General features: G+C 46.9%; 1 protein-coding gene across 4 annotated transcripts; it reads right to left on the bottom strand.

Annotated features, from left to right (window-relative positions):
• Positions 1 to 1769: 1769 nt before the first annotated feature.
• ANKS3 (ankyrin repeat and sterile alpha motif domain containing 3) lies at positions 1770 to 24537 on the bottom strand. Of its 4 annotated transcripts, XM_081840504.1 has the most exons (17): positions 23583 to 23702; positions 21437 to 21620; positions 17015 to 17213; positions 15837 to 15958; positions 13030 to 13111; positions 11258 to 11393; positions 10753 to 10911; positions 9348 to 9476; positions 8808 to 8920; positions 7966 to 8133; positions 7563 to 7687; positions 6608 to 6749; positions 5463 to 5635; positions 4194 to 4279; positions 3485 to 3568; positions 3223 to 3317; positions 1770 to 2407 (listed from the first exon to the last, which is right to left on the bottom strand). In XM_081840504.1, the coding sequence occupies exons 2-16, from the start codon at positions 21604 to 21606 to the stop codon at positions 3241 to 3243; spliced, it is 1965 nt and encodes a 654-aa protein (XP_081696630.1). In that variant the 5' UTR covers positions 21607 to 21620; positions 23583 to 23702; the 3' UTR covers positions 1770 to 2407; positions 3223 to 3240. The 4 variants fall into 4 exon arrangements, 3 of the variants coding, with proteins under 3 accessions (XP_081696630.1, XP_081696632.1, XP_081696631.1); XM_081840506.1 differs by lacking the exons at positions 21437 to 21620; positions 23583 to 23702 and having other exon boundaries at positions 15837 to 15954; positions 17015 to 17140; XR_014151201.1 differs by lacking the exons at positions 1770 to 2407; positions 3223 to 3317 and having other exon boundaries at positions 3549 to 3568; positions 5444 to 5635; positions 23583 to 24537.
• Positions 24538 to 24610: the final 73 nt, after the last annotated feature.

Here is a 24610-nt window from a genome sequence, read left to right as displayed (position 1 = left end):
GTGAATTTTACCATGAGGGTTGGGTAGGGCTATAATCCCCTTGCTGCTGGCATTATATGGTGCAGGATTGTAGCTCTTATGAAGCACAATGGAAGGAGGAAGAGAACACGCCACTAAAGATCTGAATCATATAATCACATACTACGCACAACAACCAAGCAGCAACTCAGACAGTAAGAGTAAAATTTATTCACAGATCAGTCAGTGCCTGTTAAATGCTGGTCATCAAATATAACTTTTTTCTGAGATCTCCCTCTCCGCCCCATTGTTATGACCACAGATGTACTCAAATGCTGAAACTAAGCCCAGATTAATAAAACACTCCAGAACAGAGAATGGCAACCTCAACAGCCATCAACTCGCAACAACGATCTTGCTAAACCATGTCCAATCCTATTCTAGTCAAGACACAGACCACCTTGGGTTTTCAAAAGCTCCAGATCTTCTGTTTAAAAAAATGATTTTGCTCCACCATCACTCAAAATCAGCAGATCAAAAGGAAATTGCCACCACCTCTAGTTCTCACAAGCAGTAAACATAATGGTGGAAGTATGCTCTGAGCTGTACCACTTTAGCTTGTCTAGGAATGAATACCCCACCATACAATAGTTTCCTGCACCTTATAAAGCATGGCAGGAAAAAAGACTGGATTAGAAGAGCCATCATCTCCCAACATCTGGTGCACGGAGGAGAAATCCTTTCAGCCCCTCGGTGTAGTCTGGAGTTGTACAGCCCAGCCATAGGCTTATTTTATTTTTATATAATACCCCCCATTACATAATTTCAAGGCAACTTCACAATTTCAGCAACACAACATTAAAGGCAATAAAACATGTAACATTTAAAATCCTTTACTATCTGTGAGAACTAGGCTTAAGATGTGCATCAGAAAAGAAGGCTGTGAAGCAGAGGGGTTTACACCAAAGCAGCCTCCCTTGGCTGAGCCTATCAGAAGTCGCTTAAAGACACACACATCCCCCTCTGTGCGTTAATGGGAAGGCTCCATTTTGCACAACAGATGCAGAACAGCATCCGCCAGCCTGCTAAAATGTGCACTTTTTTGGGTAACTGTTTTGCATGTTTCAGGAGTGGAAAAAATGGGACAGCTTTGCTACTGGGTGCAGCCATGCCTAGCTTTGGGATAACATGGTCGTGTGATTCATCTGCTAGCTGCTTCAGATTTATGCTCCTGCTGTCCACGCACAAGCCTTGCTTCACTTTATACCTGCATCATGTGAAGACCTAATAATATTAACACAAGAATTTTCTGAGACAATTATGTGCTTTGTGCTTAGGTCTCCACAAAATACAGGTGTGCAGCAAACCAAGGCTTATGCATGAACTCTATGTGATGATGTGCATATCAGAAGCAAGTCAGATAAATGAAAAGGCTTCACCTCTCTCTCCCACCCTCACCCCCATTCTCCAAAAATCAGAGAAGGCCAAGCACGACACAGTACGTGTTATTCAGTAACTCCAGGACTGCCTACATACGTTGCTAGCTGGGCTTGGGGAACCTTCTTGCTCTGAATCCCAGAGCCACTTCACACCATCAGTTAGCCTGGGATAAGCATTCCCAAGGTCACATCAAACGCTGGATTTCCAATCTCCAAAGTGGGCATGAGTTCTTGCACATCCCAGGATAAGCAATCCCTGTAAGTTGTGGTCTTTGGTTGCTGGAACTCACAGATTTTCCCGGCCAAGCCATGAGCAACTCTACGGTGAGAGGTGCTATCTCATTGTAAGTTGTTGTGAATAAAGCCGCTAGGAGAGGCCCAGTGGTTGCTACTATGGAGGCACTTTCATTGAAAAAGTGTGTGTGTGTGTGTGTGTGTGTGTGTGTTTGGGTTGCTTTCTTTCTTAAACAATGGGCTTTGATAATGGAGCCTCCTCCCCACCATTGCAGTGCCAGCTTAGGTATACATCAGGCCTCCATGCAGCTGGGCAGGACACAGAAGTCCTTGCATCCCCCCAAACAGGTAACCTCCCAAGGATAAAACCCTCTAAGCGTGGGGTCTCCTGGGCACCTCCTGCTTCATCTTTCCTCCCATGTGGGCACAGGGAAGGGGACCAATAGAGAGGAACCTGGTTGCCAAAACAGACAGAATATCCAGCAAGAGACGCAGACACAAAATGCCTGGCTTGGAACTTCCAAGCTTGGAGAGAACCCTTTGCTTCCAGCTCTTCCAGCAGGATTTAGGTGCCATGGTCCTTCTTCAGTACAGCAGACCTGGCCTCCCTTCTCTGCAACGGCGCACCTGCTTTTCTAGGACAGCCACTGGTAGCTCTCGCTGCAGATGACCTGTGCCGTTGAGCCATCTCTCTCTCTCTCTCTTGCACTCACTCATGCTTCCTCCTCAGGTAAAACACAGCTTCTGGGTGGAACGTTCACCCGACGTCAGAACCTCTGCAAAAACAATCGCACCCAGGAAACAAAAAAGAGGCAGCAGCATGAGCACTTGTCCTGCATGGACTATGGCCAGTTGTTCAAAGTGGTGGTGGTGGCAGGGGCAATTTAATTCAAAAGTTGCTCGGGCTGCAAAAACGTTTGCATCCAGAAAACTCAAGAGCCCTGCTGGACTGGAGCAAAGTTCCATCAGGTTCGGCGTCCCCTTTCTCCATAATACAAACTATAAACTGGTTCTGTCATGATTTTCCACCTTGTTAGGGCTACTGCACTGCCCCACCATCCTCAGTCTGCTCTCAGCCAGCCCCCACTTGCTTAACTCTTTACTGAAAAAAAGTCCGGATGGTGGTATTGCCTGGATGGGGACACAGCTAGGGATATCTCACTCTGTTCCTCATTGTTGGCTCTCTGCTCTTCGCCTTCCACCCATCCAGCCCCAATGGGTGCCAGCCACCACTGCCCAAGTAACCATCATTTTACAAGGGTGATGACAGTGCTTTTGCTGGGGCTTGTGTCTGCTACAATTTTAAAGCAGGATCGAAAACTTGGTTTTTTATACTGTGATGGCTCTCAGTCAGGCATGAGTTGTGTAGAAAGACTGTCAGTGGGGAGCAACAACTAGGAATCCTGAGGATTTGGGGAGGGGGAGGAGAGTATAAACCAGTATAATGTTTGCCGCGCAGATATGCCTTTACGCAACCCTGACTTTGGAGGAGAGCAAACAGAGAGCTTGAAAGCAGAATGCCACTTTGCTACCAAGTGCTCTCTCTTCTCAGACAGACACGCATCTCGTTCAACAGCGCTCCACTACGTACCTTCCTCCACTCCTAGGGCTATTTCTGGGGCGGCTTGCCCTTCTCTAGACTCTGCAGGCTCTCGAGATTAAGGTTGACAGAACTAAGAGCCTTCCCTGGGGACACAGAAAAGCTGTAATAAGCACAGGTGCCAAGGGATGGCGATGTTCTTCAATGCAGGGGAGAAGGGAAACAGCAAGCCCGTTATTTGACTTGGACTTTACACCCACCAACTGGTGCCAAACAAGGGGAACATGAGCATCTGATGATCTTCAAACCTTACCCATTTCCCCCCAGCACTGCTCCAGAAGAGCCGAGAGCTCAGGCAGACTGAGGACCTTCAAGGAAGACGGCCATCCTTCTGGGCCTAGGGTAAAGAGGCAGAATGGGCACAAAGCATCAGCATATTGTGGGTCAGCACCCCTTGGCCTGGATTGGGCCAAACATGGAGTGTGTGTGTGTGGGGGGAGCAAACACTGGGGAGGGGGGAGAGGAGTCAGGACAATGGACTGAACCAGGGGCTGCCAACTTGAAGTGGTGGATTTGGCACTGAATAGTCTTCCAAATTTTTATGTCATGGTGTGGTTGAAAACACACACACACACACACACACACACACACACACACACACACACACAGAGAGAGAGAGAGAGAGAGAGAGAGAGAGAGAGACTTTTTACTTGTAAGGAAAAGCAGCAGTCAGTCTCCATGCATTTTTCATATGAAATAGCTGAGACCTGGGGAAGGTGAAAGGGTGATGAAGGCAGACTGGGCTCAAAAACAAGCCTGTCCTCTGAAGCCACTTCCTTTTTTCTCTCTCTTGCACACAGACAGACACACACAGGGCTGGGGAACCTACAACCCTACAGATGTTGCTGGGTTGCAACGCTCATCATCCTCGACTGCTGGCTGTGCTGGATGGGACTGATGGGAGTCCAGAGACACCTGGAGGGCCACCTGTTTCACATCCTGCACTAGAACTGCCCACTTACTGGGTCCCAGCTGCGCTTTCGCTTCCAACAACCGGCCAGCTGGATGCTCTCGGTTCATTCGGGAAGACAGTTCTGCCTGACAGGCCCTACCAGAGAAACCAAAATACTGTCAGCAGGATTCTGTGAAAAGAAATAAAAACCGCACAAAGTAGAGCACAAGAAAGCAGGATAGTGCCGTAGTCTCAAGTGCCACACAAATATCCTAGAGCAGTGGGGTAAACCTTGGTATGCCATTGCCACAAAAATGAGGCATCAGCACTGAGCACCTAAGACAGAACTAAAGAGGAGAGGAGAGTTAGGACAAAGGGAATTTATCCCCCGACCATATTCCTAACTCCAGGGTCATTTGCACGCTACAGATGCTACTACCTGAAAAGGTTAATTCTGCTGCTTATACAGGTTGTGTAAAAAAGGCATACATGTTGGAGAATTCTGCCATTTATTGTTCCACCCAAATCATTTGGGTCTTCTTAGCTGCCAATGAGACGGCAGGAGCAGGAAGGGGATGAAGCCCCTCAGCAAGTACGTATCCGATTTAGTCATCTCTGCTGTGGCAAATGTCCCACTCACTTTCTCTTTAGGCTTCTGACAGGAATCATTCTATACTCTTTAGATCAAGGTGTGTATACTTTGAGTTGCTGCCGGCTTGTAGTGTAATTTTGCTGCTTGAAGCAGCATCCGTATACTGTCCTTTTCATGCCTTATTCCTCAGGTGAGCACTTCTTGGGGCATAATACTACATTCATAACAAACGCATGTTATAGCTCTATCAAAAGCTCCTAAGCCTCTTGGTGGTGTGTATAGGAATACATGTGAGTGCTGGATACACATGTGGGTTTGGGCACACAGCTTGAAACAATGCGACCCCTACGATTGCACCAGGCATTGCACCCACACACTTTGATGTAATCACAAACCCCAGGGGCTGGAAACTTGTGTTTATTTTGTAAAGTTTTTAAAAAATGAAAAACAAGATTCTTAACACGTTGAACTGAAATCATATCCAGTGCTTTTCGCTGGCAATTTTTCAGAATCATGGATGCAACTCCCACATTAGGAAGCTAAGGCTGAGAACAAGAGGGAAGGATGAATTTCCAGACACGAAGCCACAAGCCTTTGGCAGTCATTGTCACCGAGTGCCTGGACTTTCCCCCAATTCAGAATCCTGCAGGTGGCACGCTGGCTTCGCCTTGAGGAGATGAAGGAGCTTACAGAGAAGGGAGTGTAAAGATATGGCGAGAAAGTTTGACCTTTGTTGGAGGCACTCACTGCATCTGCTCTAGGAGGATTCCAGCATTCCTGGCGATGGCCTGCACCTCTCGGAGTTTGGCCTGAGCACTGCTCCAGACCACATCCCGCTCCATCAAGCAGCTCTCCACCACGGCACGCAGCTCCTGCTCCTGGGACACCTGACCCTTCAGCCCTTCTACCTCCTCGCACCTCTGGAAGGGAACACGGGGAAAGTTGCTAAGAGACAAGGGTCCACATTTGTGAATTCCAAAGGGTTTAAAGAACTCCCACAAAACTCTGGCCAACAACTGTTCCTCTGCTTCACTTTACTATCAATCTGAGTTTGGGTTTGGGGGGTAGTACTAGCTTGCCAAAGGCTTTCCAATCGCACTAGGTTTCAGATCTCTCTCAATATATAATTCTTTTTGGAGTTTTCGTTTTTCTACATTTCAGATTAAACATTTTACAAACTTTAAAATATCCAGTGACTTCCTTATGTGGCTCACATTGCATATCATGCTCTCCTGCATGCTTTACTATAACCATTCAAATCAATTTTCCACTTTTAAATCAGTCAAATATTGTTTACTCCTGTTGAATTTATCTTAATGCTGCCAGCGTTTTCAGCTGTGTACAATTATTTTCCATATATTCAATAAATATTTTCCATTCTTCTTTAAATATTTACATTCTACTTGCTCTCTTATTCTGTGTGTTAAACCCACAAGTTCTGCATATTCTAACATCTTAAGCTGCCAATCCTTTTTACAAGGGACCTTGCTCACTTTCCATTTTGGGGCTAACAGAACACGGGCTGCTGTTGTTGCATACATAAATAGACTGTTCTGGCTCCTGGGAATTTCTGTCTGGGTTATTCCCAACGAAAAGGACTCTGTTTTTTGGGGGAAGGTAAATTTAAACATTTTTTTTCAACTCATTATAAATCATTTCCCAATATTCCTTCACGTTTCTACTTGTCCACCGCATGAAAAAAACAAATTCCTCCCATCAAGTTTCAGATCTCTTAGCTGTGTGTCTAATGCTGTATCTTTCTCAAGCAACTTCAGACGAACAAGGACATCCTCTATGACTAGGAAGGGACAAGGGCATTCCCCATGCAGAAGCAGGTGCGCTTGGCCAGAGGCAGAAGCTTCTCAATGGGCTTAAGAAGCCAGCTTTCTTACCTTATGGAGCTGAATGGCCAGTTCCTGCATTTCTGCTTCCAGGCGATCAGCATAGGCCAGCTCCAGGGCATCGCTGGGAGGCCGGGCGCTGCTATGCCATCGAGCAATGGCAGAGGTCATCTTCCTCTTTGGTCCAAAGAGCCTACAGAGGAGAAAAAGCAGCAAAGGTTTAGCAGCAAAGGTACTGCCTCCCTTTTGCTACTCCCTTCCTTCACTGGGGAAGTCTGCAGGCAAAACAGAACCACCCTGATTTTCCTTGACATGCTGAGACCCAAAGAGAGATCAATGTGAACAATAGATATTCACTCACAATGGGAGCTTCAATTAGATCAGTGTTTACCATGCTTTCAAAAAAACGCAAAGAAAACCAATCTGAAAACATACGTATATTATGTTCAATTTATTCTGCTTGACTCAAGGCTGGAGATGGGCTATGCTACATTGGGTACTGCAGCCTTTCCCCCAGAAACAGTGGGAAACATGCTCAGCCCTGAAATTTTGCAAAGCATTGGGCTATACTTTTGAAGTAATATGGACTAGAAACATAAAAAAAGAAAATGAGAAAACTGCAATTCTCAGAAAGCTAGCTTCTGTGCTTGTGCAGTATTGCCACACAACTGTGTACATTCTGCAAAAATATTGCAGATTATACACAACTGACAAGGGCAGCTGTCCAGGTTATGCAGTCTGCACAACATAGAGCAGGAAAAAAACCATTTCTAAGAGAGAGCATTAAAAATGCTTTGGGAGCTATTCCTATATTGAACTGAGAATAAATAATTGCACAGCAGCCTTGCCAGCTGGGACCCAGGATTCTGCTAACAATGACAGCAAAGTTCTCGGTATCTCTGGTTGGAAGGTACACGTTGTTCCTGGGGTCATTTCCTATGTTTCTGATTATATGACAGCACTTCAAAGCTAAGCCTCCAGCCAGCCAGCAAAGAAAGGGACTCACGTGATGCCAATCTCTTTCAAGTCACTCTCTGTCAAGGTCAGGAAGATGCGAAGGTCAACGTCTTGCTCCTCAAACACTTGCAGGTACTTCAGGCAGCCAATCTGCTCAAGGAAGGTGGCCAGATCCTGCAGCCCAGGCAGCGCACAGAGGACAAAAAAAGAGGGAGAAGTTCAAGACTCTTAAACGCTGAGAGACTCTAGCTGCATCACAGCATGTTGTAAGCCAGGCCTCCAGCTTCATCAGGATCTCTGCCCCTCTAGGCCTTTAGCACCACCTTGCCCCCTGCAATTTGACACGGCACCTAATACACAAGGACTGTCTCTGACACCAGCTCCTCTGTCCATCCCTCTGTCCCTCGCCCTGTCCACCCCAGACGGTTTTCTGACCACTATGCCATGGTTACCTGGGGCCCCGTGTAAGATGGTGCCTCTGTGTGAGAGGGGCTGCAGTGATGGCTGGACACCCGGGATCGGTAAGACCAGTGGCTGTCGCTGTTGCTGCAGCGATTCTTCGCCTTCATGTAGCTCTTGGGGTGCTTTCGAATGGAGAGCTTTGTTTCATGGTCTGAATCCTGGAAAATATCAAGTAGTGGCGTGTTTTGAGAAGAAGGAACACGACGCAGCTCCAAGTCTCAAACGGATGCAAGGACATCATTATCCTTTTGTTCATGACGTGAAGCATCTGTACTCTTACATTCTTATGAAGCAGGAAGAATGGAAGTGAGAGAGGCTCCTCTTAGCAAAGGAGAGAAAGCAGAGGCAATGGAGAAGAAATCCATCACCATGGAAGGACAAATGAATCCTCTTACTCCAGCTTCCCAAGATGCCTGAACAAAAGCCCCTTGCCAGCCACCCACAGACAAGGCAGGGGTAGGGAATCTTTCTGAACCCAAGAGCCACATTTCCAAATGGGCAACCTCTTGGGGGCCACATGCCAATGGTAGGCAGTGCTAGAGCCAAGAAACAGATGTGCATTTAACCTTTGTACAGTTGGCTACAAACTCTTGTACAAACAAAGGAAGAGGAATTATCCTGGTTCAACGACACATTCCAGCCAAGCAAAAACAGAACAAAATTTGAAGATGCGAAGCAGGCATGGTGAGGGGTGTGGTCTGGGGGAGACTCCAGAAAACCAAAAAAGAGAGGTTCCCTAATTTGAGGAGTCAAGGTTTCTTTCTATACACTAGGAGTGGGGAAACTTTGGCCCTCCAGGCTCTTCTAACTTGAATGATAGCAAAAGACTTACCTCGTTGCTTTCCAGAGAGCCCTCGCTGCTGACCCCCACAGCTTTGGCAAGACTTTCGCTGCTGCTGCTGGTCCTGATGGTGGCTAAGTTATTGGTGAAGAGGGAATTCTCTTCTGAAATAGGCAGAAGTCATGAAACAGTAAGTTTCACATTCAGGCTTCATAGATGTTTACTGATGGCAACTTTGTGGATTACCTATTCCAATGCAAAACATACACTACCGCAATAGAAAGTGATTACGTCAGGAAGTCCCCAGAGTTTGCCAGGCTCACCCAACAGCAACAAGAAACTGGCTCACTCCTGTGAAATACTCTGCCAATATTCAGCAGGTGCCTTCTTTTTTCAACCTTTAAAGGTCTGCTGAAAACTTGTTTTATTCCCTCAAGTTTATGCTGGCAATTAAGAGTACATCTTTCCATAATACAGTAGCTGAATTCTGATTCATTTATTTACACGGTTTTATTGTATGGTTTTATTTAAATGTTTTTTTTTTTTAAATGAACAGCAGTATAAAATAAAAATTGTGTTTAAGAAAGGTACCCCGGCTGCTGCTGCTTTCCACATCATGCTCATTGATGGGAGACGTGACATCTCTGTAGCGGAGATCTCCTCCTTCCAAGGCACTCCCATCATCATTAAAGGTAACATAGCCTTCTGGAGGGACCTGCTCTGTGTGCAAAAGAGGGGCAGAGGGAGAGAGAGGTGAACAAATGAAAAAAGGAAAGGAAGAGATTTTATTTGTTGATAGGTTAAATGAAGAGGCTTATATTCTCCTCCACCAGCCAAGAAGTTCAGTACTGCCTATTGCTTTCTCTTCTGCTGGAGCTCATCACGTTACAGCTCTACGGAGGTTTAGAGGCTTGCTTGGAAGTTTTATTTAAAATCAAGCGCTATACAAATTACCGTATTTTTCGCCCTATAGGACGCACTTTTCCCCCTCCAAAAATGAAGGGGAACTGTGTGTGCGTCCTATGGGGCGAATGCAGGCTTTCGCTGAAGCCTGGAGAGCGAGAGGGGTCGGTGCGCACCGACCCCTCTCCCTCTCCAGGCTTCAGGAAGCTCTGTGCAAGCCGTGGGAGCCCGATGGAGTTCCCCCCGGCTTGTGCAGTGCTGCCTCTTATCCCGAGGCCCCAGCGTGCTCAGCAGTTGCACCAGGGCTTCGGGTAGCTCTGCGCAAGCCGCAGGAGCCCTCCCCCAGCTTGCGCAGCGCTGCCTCCTTTCCCGAAGCTACCCGAAGCGACTGCTGAGCGCGCCGGGGCTTCGGGATAAGAGGCAGCGCGGGGAGGGCTCCCCCGGCTTGCACAGCGCTGCCTCTTATCCCGAAGCCCCAGCGTGCTCAGGAGTTGCGCCGGGGCTTTGGGTAGCTCTGCGCAAGCCACGGGAGCCCTCCCCCGGCTTGCGCAGCGCTGCCTCTTATCCCGAAGCCCCGGCGCGCTGAGCAGTCGCACCGGGGCTTCGGGTAGCTCCGTGCAAGCCGCGGGAGGGCTCCCCTGGCTTGCGTAGAGCTGCCTGTTCTGGGGGCTGGGGTCGCGGGAAGCTCGGGCTTCCCCCGCCCCAGCCTCGCGCCTTGGGGGGGAAATAATTTTTTTCTTTATTTCCCCCCCAAAAAACTAGGTGCACCTTATGGGCTGGTGCGCCCTATGGGGCGAAAAATACGGTATGTTAAATAAATAAATATAGAATAGATTCTATATAAAAATATAGAATCCAGTGTGGTCTACACTGATTGGCAGCAACCCTCCAGGGTTTCAGAGGACATTCCCAGCCCTACCTGGAGGCACCAGGGTCTGAACCTGGAATCTTCCACATGCAAGGCTGATGCTCTACAAACCAAGCTACAGCACTTCCCTGAAAATGGTGTTCAGGGAAGGAGGGTGATAAAGTAATCAGCCGCAGGACAAGAGGAAGCTACCCGTTGAGAGAGAGAAAGTGAGCCTGAACTCACCATAACGAGATGGGCTTTTCACTCCAATTCTGACTGCCGTGATCTTGGCCAGAGCGTGGGGTCCTTCGTGAATACTGGGGCCTTTGGACTTGCGAGCAGGCCTCTGCCTCTGAGGGGCAGAGTAGGATTCGTCAGAGGAGCTGAGATCTTCATACTTTCCTAAGTGTCAAAATGCATCAAGTCAGTGGATGCAGAGTGCATACAGATATTAAATTCCAAGGGCAGCATCCAACTAATTAGTTCTGCAGTGCCAAGGAACGTCCACTCCTTCTCCTTCTCCCCTGCCCCATGCTCACTAAATCTGTCATGGGATTTCCCCACTGCTTTGCCACAACCCTCATCCTTGGTCAATTGGTCCATGGAGGGGGCGGGCGGGAGGGGGAAGCACTGGTCTAGTGAAAAGGTGGGAGTCAGTGACTAGAAATACAGGCAGCAAGCAAGGTTTCTGCCTAAGCAAGCTGAAAGGTCCTTTCCATGTGAAACTATAAGGAGACGTGAGAGTCACCTGGGCCCCTGCAGAAGACCTTGGGCACAGGGGCTGTGTGCAGGTCTAAGAGCCCCACAATCTTCATGTGTCCATACTTCATGGCCAACATCCGTGCCGTCGCCCCAGTGCTATCGCGTACATCCACTCTCACACCCTGTTGGGAGGAAGCAGACATTATTAAATTTTGCCGACAGGAAAGGGGAGGGAGGCTTAAACAGATCCAAGGGGCTGTGTGGTCGAACCCAAGAGTGCACTTTCACACGCTGTGTCCCTGAAGAATCGACCAAAGGATTTGCACCACCAGCAAGGCTCTGCATACCCACCATCACCATCGCATTTGTGCTCTAGCTAGCCAACCTGGACTCCTTAGGGAGAAAGGGCAGGGCATAAATTAAGCAGTTTTCAGGGCACAAAGTTAGAAATCTTTGCTTGCATTTGTGCTATACAAATGGCACCACTATGTGGTCAATGTATGAATTTCAGGCTTCAAGAGCTCCAGCTCTCTTTGGACAAGATATGGCTACGAGAAGCACCAGGCTGCATGCCAGCGAGCCGGGCTCCTGATCCCTTTTGAAGCACGAGAGCAGAGGCAAGTGGGATCTGCGACAAAATATTGCAGTGCATTCTCAATACTAAATCCAGACTGTCTGGTGTGTTTTGAAAGATGGACACACAAGTTCATCCTAATGATGGAAAGTCAATGAACTATCTCCAGTGCTGCTTGAAGTTTACTTGCAGGCAGTTACAGAATGTGGAGTGTCCACTTTTGGACGGATGTGTAACAGGCTATAGCATCCTTCCCTCTTCCTTGGATGTCTCTAGTGCAGCATTCCATAAACTATTAAAGGAAAAGGTCTGAGAGAAATGAGGAAGGTGGGTGGGTGGGGGGAGTGTATGACTTCTTAACCCAACACTGAACAAATGAACCCAGCCTATTAAAAACTAGTTTTATAGGCTTTGAAATCAAACACTTGAAAAAGCCTCCATGACAATTAAAAATACTATTTTTTTAAAAAAATGGGTAGACAAGTGTGTAGGCATGAGAACCACATAAAAATTCAAAGGTCTACACATGCTCCATATAAAGAAGCCTTTGCTGAAAAGACTTTTGTGTGCTGCAGCTGTTGGGGAGATATGTACAAAAAAGTCTTTATTCTGTACGTTTCAGTTTTCAAATCCCCTTGGGGGAAGGAAAGAAATGTGATAGATGCAACCCTTCCCTTTCAACCATCTTCACCCCACTTTTATCAACAGAAGAAAGGCCTACATGAACACCCTTGTTTGAGTGACCCGACATATTCCCTCCCTCAAATAAGACACGTACAGCATGACTAGATGTGATGCTGAAGGAAAGAGCTGGCATTTCAAGAGGTTGATACAGAAAGTGCTATTCATGCTGAATGTGAATTAACTGCACAAAGTGATTCAGAGACTGGTTTCAAAAGCATGTTATCTCTCAAGAGGAGGAAAGAAGCGGACAATGTTTCTAATTAAGGCATCCTAAAAGAAATGTTATGCATGAAGGCAGATCAACGGGAGCATCCAGCACGGATCTAGGCGTGGGAACATGCTGAAGAAGCTGCATGGATGTGAAGCTTCTCTGATTTCCCCTCCTGTGGCAATAATCAAGAGCAATCATTGAAAGAAATAGCCTCGAATCAAGATTTAGCTTTCATAATATAGTGGCTTATCAAATTGGCGGTATTTCTGCATACTGGGAAGCACAATTGGTTGCGGGGAAGGGAAACCAAAGGTGCCTTGGACCACCTGAGAAATGAACACTCACTTACATGATTGAGAAGATACTGGACAATGATCTCATGGCCAGATGCAGCTGCTTCCATCAGAGGAGTATATCCATAAAGGGGCTCCCTGGACAACAGAAATATATAGCCCATGAAAGGCTCAAGTCAGAAAATGGGGCAGTCATCAACGCAACGGGGGCATGCTAGTCATCCACAGCTAGAGGAAGCAGGGAGAAAAGTACCAAGGGCAGGCAACCCTAGAGGCATAGATCTTGGGACTCCTTGGTTTTCACACCACATTCCAGGTTGAATAAATAACAGAATCAGACCACCAGTCCACTGAGCATAGTAATGCTGACCCTGAGAAGCGGTGCTCTTCAAGGGGTTGGGGTTGGCCTTTGCCAATGGCTCTGCTGGCCTCCAGCTAAGGGGCTGAACCTGGGATGTTCCACCTGCAGAGCAGGTTCCATACTACTGAGCCATGGCTCCACCTGTTGGCTGTGTCAGGCTTGTTCTTGAATTGTGCTCTACATATTTTAAGCTCTATCTCTGGGATGGCGAGCCTGTGGCCCTCCAGGTGATGTTGGACTACAAATCCCACCATCCCTGAATGCTAACCTTGCTGGCTGGCCCTGATGGGAGTTTGAAGGGCCACAGGTTCCCCATCTCTGCTGAAAGCTATGGGCTACCAACTGAAGCTCCTGGCCCAATCCAATACCTTGAGAAGCCTTGCCACCCCTCATTCTCTTCTCAAATTGACAGGAAACTTAGGCTGAGTTAATGGTGAGCGGCAATGGTGTGCCCCTAAGTTGTACCACCTCAAATTGCAGGTGGGGTCTCACATGCTTGAATACATTTCCATACAAGAAAATGTCTTCCACACAAAATACTAGTGTGTTGAGAAGATGAGTTCTCTCTCCGATATGCTAGGCCAGGAGAGCCATAGCTAATATAAAAAACAAAAAATAATCCTTTCGTATATGGAATGCCCACTATAGTGCTCTCTTAAAACATCAGCTGAAGAGAAAAACTGGGAACGATGCCAATACAGTCTAATGGTTTGTCTTCAAAACTAAATTACCAGTTACTGTGTCAGAAGTATGAACTTTTCCTGCTGGAGTTTCCACCCAATATGCTCCATGGAAGGAAATGGTTCTTTCTGGCAAAACAAACAAGCTGATGGCACTCTGGATTCTGAGACTGTTCCAGGAATATGGATCAAACCCACCTCAGAAAACACATTTTTGGTTATTGAGATGGAAGGAATATTGTAGAGAAAGCAACATGAGATTCATGTCCTAAGAGGAGAAGAAAGAGTCCACTGAGAGCTTTTTTTTAGTAGTCAGGGGGTGGCATTAAAGCCAGAAGAGAAAGTTTGAAAATGAGCCATCAAGGCAATAGGCAAGATAAAGAAGAGAAGAATCTCAGAAGAATGAATTGAGAGGTAAGATTTGATAAGGAAAGAGTAAAGAGAACCAAGTACTATTTATTTATTTTTTTGTAGAAGTGAAAAGGAAAGAATGGAACCCCAACAACAGCATAGCATGCACAGATTCAGTCTTGCCACCAGGTCATCTCACTAGTCCCCGCAAGTTTGTGAAAATCTGCCCCTTGCAATATGTTCTCCATGTCTGCCCATCCCCACAACTAAAAGTTGTTTGTACTTTTACCCTCTTCCAGAAGAAATAGCTATTACAAGCAAAACTGGTGGGATGTAAGATTTTAGATAAATATGTTTACTCTTGTTACTAATTATTTTTAAGAGAGCAGTCAGAAAGTCTCTCCTTGATGCTCCATTTCTCTTACATCAAAAAGAATGGAAAATTAATCATCTGCCTAGAAAGTCTGAAGGCAAGGAGATCCGACTCGTCAGTTAGCCAGCCTGGGCCAAAATCTGAGCAAGATTTTATCTGAACCTATTTTAACCAATGTATTGCTTTAGGCGTAACTCCTCCTACCAATACATTTACCCCCTTCAATTCATGCACTGTGCTGGGGTTTTTTGTCCTACCTTCAAAGCAGGCAAAGTTTAGTTCAATGTATCGAAGTCAGGAGTTGTCAACCTTTTTGACAAATGCTTTGCTGATCAACCCCAAAGTACTGTTTTAGTGCCCACCTACAATGCAGCTTCTGTATCAGGGATGACTGGATGGGTGTTACCTCTAGTCTACTGAGCCAGGAAGGTGACAAGAATGTAGAAGAGGAAGGCAGGCCAAACCTAATCTGTGTGCCATAGGCCTTCCAGCTCCTGCCCAAGAGTGTTACAAACATTGGTGATCTGTATTATTTTATCATGCTTTTAATATTCTGTTGGGAGCCTCCCAGAGTGGCTCTGCCAGATGGGCAGGATATGTATAAATGAAAAAAAAAAGTATGTATGTATGTATGTATAAATGTATGTATGTATGAATAAATAAATAAATAAATAAATAATAATAATATCACATACACATAAGAATAGGCTGCTGGATCAGGCCAGTGGCCCATCTCATCCTGCATCATGTTCTCACAGTGGCCAACCAGATGCCTATGGGAAGCTCACGAGCAGGAGCTGAGAACACTAAGTTTCCCCTCTTGAGGTTTCCAGCCACTGGTACTCAGAAGCATACTGGAGATGTCCGTCACATACAGCACTCATGGCTTAACTACACACAATCTAGATGCAAGAGTACAGCAGTGTGACTGCCTATGTTTCCCCCTCTTTTGCATCCATCATGAAAGCATTTTTTCTATGAAAGCTAAGCTACTTCTTCCCCTTAAAATACCGCCAGATATTTGAAACATACAAACAAACAAACAAACAAACAAACAAACAAAAAAGCAGGCCTTTCACAGGCCCATTTCTCTCTTACCTGCAGTTCGCATTTGCTCCATTATCCAATAAGAACTTGACCATTTGCTGATGGCCAGCACTGGTGCAGTGGAAGAGGGCAGTCCAGCCATGGATGTCCTTCATCTCCAACTCGGCACCTTGCTTCAAAGAAATACAGAGGGGCCGTTAAGACAGGGCACCTACTGCCTGTGACACTGAAGCCAGGGTGCATTTCTGTACAAACAAGAGTTCGCAATAATGAACAGAGAGGGAGATCGCTTATTTCAGGCAGAAATTTACAATTATGTTACTTTTAGTTTCTTATTTCTATATCACTTTTCTATTATGCTAACAGCATAACCAGGGGAAAAGAGCAGCAACCCATAGAAGGCTCTTCTCACAGCAATTTAATAGCAAACCACCTACAGTCGCAGAGTGTTCCCATTTTATTCTGGGTTATTGCATCAATTTTATTCACTGACTGATTGAATGCATTCAGAAAAATCATTCGAACAGGAACCTGCCCCTGCCCAATTCTGTGTGTGGGGTGAGTGGCAGGTGTGGAGGAGTGACTGGAAACAGCTCTAGCTCTCACACTCCACCAGATCTGACACGGCTGTGCCAGAGAGGGTGAGACTCGGCTGCCAGTCACCTGAAGTTGCTGACTCAGCTCTGCTCCTGCATATCTGAAGAAAGCTGGGATGGGAAAGAGATGCCTCAGAGACAGCAGAGAAAACCTAGATAAGATAAACTTAATGTGCAACCTGATAAAACAGAGGAATATTTGTAAAGTAAGGGCATAGCCCTGGACATTGGAAATACCCGGGGTGGAGGAGAATGGGTATATAAAACATATCACAGTAATGAAAACTTTACCACTGAACCTCACAGGAGTCTTAATGATGAGAAGGCACTCTAATCACCGCTAACTATGAAGCAACAGCCTGTAACTTTGAGTAGACTCGAGACTTTGAAGGATCCTATAATGCTGCTGCACCCTATAGGGGTTATGAAAGAGGACAGCAGGCTTTATCTCCCAGCCACTCATGGTGTCTGAGATTGCCACCCTTCTCCTTAGTCCCATAGAACTTAATGGAAGCCACTGACAACCACCCCTGAACAGCCCTGTTTGCACCTTTAGGTCCACCTCTTAGTCATGCGCGATATCTTTAGACTGCACAGTTGGTGCCTTTCGCAGCTATTGCCAAGTACACCCACCTGAAGGAGGAAGGCAGCAACGCTCTCATTTCCACAGCTAGAAGCCAGCATCAGTGGAGTCTGCCCTTCTGGTGTTGGTACATTCACATTCACGCCAGCCTCTAGCAGTATGCGCACAATGGTGTCATGACCGATGTAAGAGGCATACATTAGCGGGGTCCAGCCGCCGCAATTCCGCTGATTCAGGTCTACCTCCCCACTGAAAGGCATGAATCAGATTAGTGTTCCATGGGTAGCTTATCACAGGCAAGTTACATAGTTTTTGAAGGTTTTTCCTAACCTGGCCCGTTTCACTCAAGGAAACAACTTTAGAAGTCTTGCCGATATTCCTGGTAGCAATGTGTGCCCCCACTTTGCCAGTAGCAAGTGAAAAGGTTGACAGCAGCATTCTTCTAAGTGTTTTGGTCACACCATTTGCATGCCTTCCCCTAAAGAATCCTGGGAACTTTGCTTTAAGGGTGATGGGAATTATAGCTTTGTGAGGGGGGTTGAACTACAGTTCCCAGGATTCTTGGGGGAAGTTGTGACTGTTAAAATGGAATAAATGTGCTTTAACTGCAGGGCGTGTATATAATCAACTACTACCTTGTTTCAATGTTTTCTGGTAGCCTTTAGCCACCTTCATGTTTCACAAAATTATTTTGAATTGCACACATAGTGACAAAAGCCTGGTGTGTATGTACAACATAATGAGGTGGTAGAATGGACTCTTTTTTTAGGCTGAAGGTGGGGCGGGATTTTGGAATAATCCCCTATGGATAAAAATCACATGGTGAACTAAAAAGTAGCTCATTGCGGGGAAAAGGTTATAATTCAGACTGCTCCCTGCTGTGCTCATTTTCTGCAGAGAAGGGCTGTAGCAGAATGCCTCAGCTCCCATTTCTGGCATCTCCAGGCAGGGCTGGAGAAATAGAGCTGAGTGTCATCAGCATATTGCTGACAACAGACTCTGAACCTCCGGATAACCCCAGCCAGTGGTTTCATGCAGATGTTAAACAAAGTGGGGGATAGGATTGAGCCCTGCGGAACCTCACATTGAAGGTTCCACGGGGCTGAGAAGCATTCCCCAAGCAACACCCTCTGGGGATGACCATCTAAGTAGGACTGGAACTACCGCAAAGTGGTGCCACCCTCCCCTAGTTCGGACAGTCACTCCAGAAGGATACCATGGTTGATGGTATCGAAAGCCTCTGAGAGATCGAGAAGAATTAACAGGGACATGTTTCCCCTGTCTCTCTCTTGACAGACGTCATCATACAGGACAACCAAAGCAGTTTCTGTGCCAAAACTGGGCCTAAAACCTGATTGAAATGGATCCAGAAAATCAGTTTCTTCCAAAAGTGTCTGGATCTGGTCTGCAACCACTCGCTCCAGAACCTTACTCAGAAAAGGGAGATTAGCAACTGGCTGGTAGTTATTTAGGTTTTCTGAATCCAGAGACAGTTTCTTAAGGAGTGGCTTTACCACTGTTTCCTTCAAACAGGTAAGGACCACCCCCTCTCGTAAAGAGGCATTGATCACCTCTCTGGCCCAGCCAGCTGTTCCCTCCCTGCTGGTTTTTATCAGCCAAGAGGGGCAATGGTCTAGAGCGCAAGTGGTCACCCTGATCCGAGCACCTTGTCCACATCATCAAGCCTTACCAACAGAAACTCATCCAACACAACAGGACTAGACTGTGCTCTGGACACCCCATGAGATTCATCTGCTATAACAGCAGAGTTAAAGTCTTGGTGAATGCAAGCAATCTTATCCTCAAAATGCTTTGCAAACGAGACACAGCGAGCTACTGTTGGTTCTATCACCTCCTTTGGGCCTGCCCAGGGGCGCCGACTTATAAAAAATATTGGGGGGGGGCCCATACCGGGGTCCTGCCCCGGGAAGTTTTCTAAATTTTAGATGAAAATTAGTGAGTTTTAAAGTTTTTTTAAAGTATTTTAGAGTCATATGATCAACATTAGAACCCCGAAAACTCGACTCTCTATAACTCCACACTCCGGGAAACTCGACAAGCCTGAAACACTTTTTGGCTTTGAAAAAAGAAACAAAACATAAACACGCACGGTATTTTCATAAAAAGCTAATTTAATTTACAGTAACAATTATGCTTATAGACTATTACAGAGCAGTGAATATATAGCTCTGAAAAGACTGAAATGATATTTAAATAAATCCTAAACTATCATTAAAAGAATAAAACATAAAATATTGCTGTCGCACAGTAATAGCACTTTGATTAATAAGTGAAATAGCTAATTTAAGCTTACTTTGAATAAGGCTGAGGGTTCATTAAATAAAAATAATATCTCAAAGTTAATGCTTTAATACAGTTAATAAAGTTAATACAGTATGCCTAATACTGTATGTAAATACTGTAATACTGTATGTAAATAACGGGCTTTAATTGGGTCTTACACCCTAAAAATATTTAAGTATTTGAAAATAACTAATACAGTACTATAGTAATATAGAAATACAGTACTAAACTAGTACTAATATTTCGAAACTGAAAATTTAACATTCTGTATGTATTTAATTCTCTATTTTATAAAGATTTTTAATATCTGACTGGAGTAGCCCAATGCAAAAATCCTGAGGATCCATGTGGATCCGTGCTTTGTAACCACGTTTTTGCACCACTGTGACCCTAGGCAACAGTGGGTGCGTGATTTTTTTGGTGCAAGATGTAGCCATGGACATGCTATGTGATCTGATGGTGAATTTGGGGTGACCCAATGCAAAAATCCTGAGGATCCATGTGGATCCGTGCTTTGTAACCACGTTTTTGCACCATTGTGGCCCCAGGCCACAGTGGGTGCGTGATTTTTTTGGTGCAGGCTGTAGCCATGGACATGCTATGTTATCTGATGGTGAATTTGGGGTGACCCAGTGCAAAGATCCTGTGGATCCATGTGGATCCGTGCTTTGTCACCACGTTTTAAATGGGGAGGGAAGGAAAAACACAGAAGGGGCAAGAAGCACAAGAGGGGTGTGCGGAGAAGCAGCTGGCTAAGAATGCAGGGGAGGAGTTTAACGGGATGGGGGGGAGGAAAGGAAGGCAAAAGTCCCCCCCCCAGGCCAGCCCTCTCTTTCTCTCTCCCACCTGCGAGTCCTAGAGCACGGAGAGGAGGAGGTGGTGGGCTGGAGCCTGCACGCAGTGTGACTAGGAAAGAATTAGAAGGAAGGACTCGATCCTTTCCTTAACCCTCTGCTTGCCAGGAGGGCAGGGGATTCCCTGCTCTTTGTTGAGTTTGAGCAAACGCAGCAACAGAAGCGGGTGGGCAGTAAGACCCTGAGGCAGAATGCAGGAAAGCAGCAGCTTCCGCCTTCCCTCCGCCCGACCTTATTTTTGCCTGATTGTTGCCTTGCCCCTGCGCTCCGGCGAGTCAGCTCCAGGGACCACACATTCGCTCAATAACACGCACAGACATTTCCCCTTACTTTTTAGGAGAAAAAACCTGCGTGTTATAGAGCGAAATTTATGGTAATAATTTTCTCAAATTATTGGGGGGGCGGAGCCCCCCCAAACGAATTTTTGAGGGGGCTCGGGCCCCCTCAGGCCCCATGGAGTCGGCGCCTATGGGCCTGCCTGTGAAAAGCTCTACCAGACAACATAATGAGGCTGCAATGGAGGCAGCGAAGTATGCCTTCTTTGCTGTCTTCACTGCCACTAGGTGGGCTCAATAATGAGCCCTTACCAGTGTTTGGTTGCATTCATTCGGATCTTTCCTCCACTTGCGTTCAAGTAGTCTCCCAGCTTGTTTCCTTGCCCTAACCTCTGGAGTATGCCAGGGGGACAAATGGGCATCACAAAGTGGGAGAGGGCACTCAGGGGTGATTGTGTCAATAGCCCAAGCCATTAGGGTGTTCCAGGGGTCAGCCAGGGCTTCGACAGGCGTGCCAGTCATATCAGCCGGAAAACCTCCCAGAGCTGTTTGGAATCCCACTGGATCCATCAGCCTCCAAGGGCGGACCTTCTTAATAGGTCCCCCGCCTCTGCAAAGGGGAAAAGCTGCTGACAGTTTAAATCTCAACAGGAAGTGATCTGACCACGACAAAGGACTGATATCAATGTCCCCCACCTTCAAATTACTCTCTTCCTGCCCAGTCAAGAAAACAAGATCCAGAGTTTTGCCTGCCATGTGCTTTGAGCCGGTGACATTTTGGGACAGCCTCATGGTTGTCATTGCGACCATGAAATCCTGAGCCGCCCCAGAGCCAGCTGCCTTGGCATGGATGTTGAAGTCTCCCAGAACCAGCAGTCTGGGAGTCCTCAACACTGTCTCCAAGACCAGCTCTGTCAGCTCAGGCAGGGAGACTGCTGGGCAGCGAGGCGGGTGGTAAAGTAGCAGAATCCCTAATCTGTCCTGATTGCCCAATGCCAGGAACACAGTATTATTCCCTCCCCAAACCTCTCCTCCTTACCGTTGAATATTCTCCTTTACCACCTCATACTGGCCAATTGAGGCTGCTGTGTGAAGGTCCAGTGGAACATCTAACTCTTGGCAACAGACCATCTGACCTGCGCCATGCCACATGGATAGGCTGAGATTCAGCAGATCCGACTCACTGGCTTCATCACTCAGCTCTGACATTGTGTCTTGGTGGGCTGAAAGACAAGCACGATCAGTTCTTCACTTTCACTACCTTGCTCAAAGGGTTTTTAATCGTCTTGGGGTATGATCTGAAAGCTCCTGAAGTTGGGACCCTGGGTGAATAGGCAGTATACAAATAAACAAAATAAGGAAATCTCCTGTCTTTGTGCATTCTTCACAGGATTAGAGAACTATCTTCACTTACTAATGTCTAAATACCAATGTGCTGTTAAAGGCACAAAAGCATAACGGATCCAATCACAAGACTCAAGGAAAACACAGACAACCATGCACTGCAATTACTGGGAAACCTAGTCTTTTTGAAATGTCCTTGATAGGTTGACTGTTTTGCAGGTGAGACCTATTCACAGTGAAGGGAACCTAGAAGGTGACAAATGACCGCTCTTGATACAGTGGTGCCCCGCAAGACGAACACCTCGCAAGACGGAAAACCCGCTAGACGAAAGGGTTTTCCATTTTGGAGGCGCTTCGCAAAACGAATTTCCCTATGGGCTTGCTTCACAAGACGAAAATGTTTTGCGAGTTCCTGCGGGTTTTCCCCCCCTTTTCCCCCCTTTTCCTAAGCCGTTAAGCCGCTTATCAGCTGATCTGCTGATAAACCGCTTAACAGCTGATCGCTAAAAGCCGCTAAACCGCTAATAGCGCTAATCCGCTAAGCTGTCAATGGGCTTGCTTCGCAAGACGAAAAAACCGCTATACGAAGAGCCTCACGGAACGGATTAATTTCGTCTTGCGAGGCACCACTGTACTTGGTTCAATTTGCTTTTTGTTCTTGAATGACAAAGAACTATACAGGCCATGAAACCTCATGCCTTAAACACTGGAAATCCCACACAGACAGACGAAAGGGTCCTTGATAACGTACCAGCTATCACCCACACTTTCAACTTTATCCTCAAATCTGTAAGATCCTCATTTTAATTTCACAATTTTCACAAACACATCAATTTTATACCCATTATGTGGTACATTTTATGTTATTAAAACAGTAAAATAAGTTGCCTTGATGTGGCTTAGTTGTTGTATTAAGCACTTCGTAATCCACTCCAGGGACAACACATAGTACAGAACTGTAAATGCATATAAATAAATATTTCAGTCCCCCCACCCCTCAGAGAGCTCTATTTTATTTTTGGGGAAAATGTTACATCTCTGAGCTGGAAACCCTCTAACAAGCTGGTTTTCTATGTGCAAGGAGTTCTTGTGTACAGAGCAGCACACAGCAAGGACAAGAAGACCAGGAACAAAACAATTCCCTGCACCCAAAAGATGAGCAAGAAGACCAGGCTATAACTGTTCTCTCTAGCAGAGTAATTCCTATGAGCTAGAATTGCTATGGCCGTTATTCTGTAGGGAGGGCCAAACAGTGAAAAATAGAGCCAAAACCTACCTAACTCCCTGCAAGCGGAAAGCAAACATGTGAGTGCAAGAAAGATAGGGCCCAAACCTCCCTCCTGGGACACTAGCTCTATTTGTGCAGTCATCTTTGCTTTCCTCTGGTTGCTGTTCTTTTGTGCGGAGGAGCCCTCAGCCACGAGGCACCTCTGCCCTTGCAGTCTGCAGCCCAGGCATAAGGCGCGAAGGGCATTCTGCGCTGAGGGTGATGCCTCCAGGGCACAGCTGGGGGAATCTGTGTGCCCACCCCCAACCACTGGACTTCAACTCCCATCAGCCCCAGCCAGCAGGGCCAAAGGCCAAGGTTGATGGGAGTTGGAGTCCTGAGGTACCTGGGACGCTCACAGGGTCTCCCCCCCCAGCCCGCAGCTCAGAGGCGCCCCTCACGCCTATGCCTCCAGGGGGTGCCCAGAGAACCAAGGCCCGGCCAGTGTACTGGGCTCCACCTAGTGAGGCAACGAGCACGCCCAAGGCCTCCTGCGCCCACAACCTCCTACGAGGCCCGCCTTCCAGCCCGCCTAACACAACTTCCGCCTCCTCTGCTACCGTACAAGCCTCACCTGCTTCACTTCAGGTCGCCTCAGCCGCCTTCCCGGAAATGCCCGACAATGACGTCGCGGGCAGAGCGTCAAGACTGCCGGAAGGTGCCGCTCTCCCCCCCCCCTCTCTCTCTCTCTCAATGCACCACGTGATCATCACCCGCCTCCTGCTGGAAGCGGTGAGGTTGCTCAGCCAGCCAATGAAAAGCTAAGACTGTCGCGCTCCCCTCTCGCAATACTTCTTCGCCGCGCCTTCCGAGCGGATCAACCAATACAGGAATAGGTCCTGGCAGGGCAAAGAAAAGGAGAAAAGCAGCGAGCGGAACGGAAAGAAATGATAGGAATGAGCTTGACACCGCTGTTTGTGTTTTCTCCAAATTCTTATTGCATATTTTTTTGTTGCGATAAGTTTCTAAGAGAGGCTGTATTGGGTAAGCCCCAAAAATGTTGGTTTATATTAGCCTGTCAGGACTCCAGAAATGGGCGGGGAATCAGGGGCGGGGCGAACAACCGGGAAGCGCACGCCGTTTGAATAGAGACGGCGGGCAGAAGGGACGTTCATGACAGCTCTCGGGTAGGTCGCTTGCTAGGGACTGAGATACAATGAAAGGCGGTGGGGAAATGTCTTGGTGGTTTGTCCGCAACTGATGTGCGGGGCAGGGAAGTCGCCGGGTAGGTCGCGAGCGAAGATCGGCGTCCGGTTGCTATGGAAACGGAAAAAAGCGGTACCCGCCGCCCTGCGGGGCGTGGCCAAGCGATGCAACGTCGCCATGGTTACCAGCCTCCATCTTGCCTCTCCACCAATCCCATGCTTAGTTTTCCTGCTGTCAGCTTCATCGCGCGCTCGTCAAACTTTCCATTTTTAAATTGAAAATATAAAATTATACAAATATTAAGGAAATAAATCCGCAGTCCTGTTAAGAAGAAATCCTCCTTGATATCAGTGGGACTTACTCTCAGGTAAGGCTGCAGTCCTAAACGCACTTCCTTGGGAGTAAGCCCCACAGAATTCACTGTGACATACTTCTGTGTAGACATGGTTAGGACTG

Source organism: Podarcis erhardii (assembly GCF_964252035.2).
Source record: "Podarcis erhardii genome assembly, chromosome: 14".
NCBI classification, from domain to species: domain Eukaryota; kingdom Metazoa; phylum Chordata; class Lepidosauria; order Squamata; family Lacertidae; genus Podarcis; species Podarcis erhardii.
The sequence above is the reverse complement of the archived record's forward strand: the minus strand, read 5'-3'. Positions and strand labels throughout refer to the sequence as shown.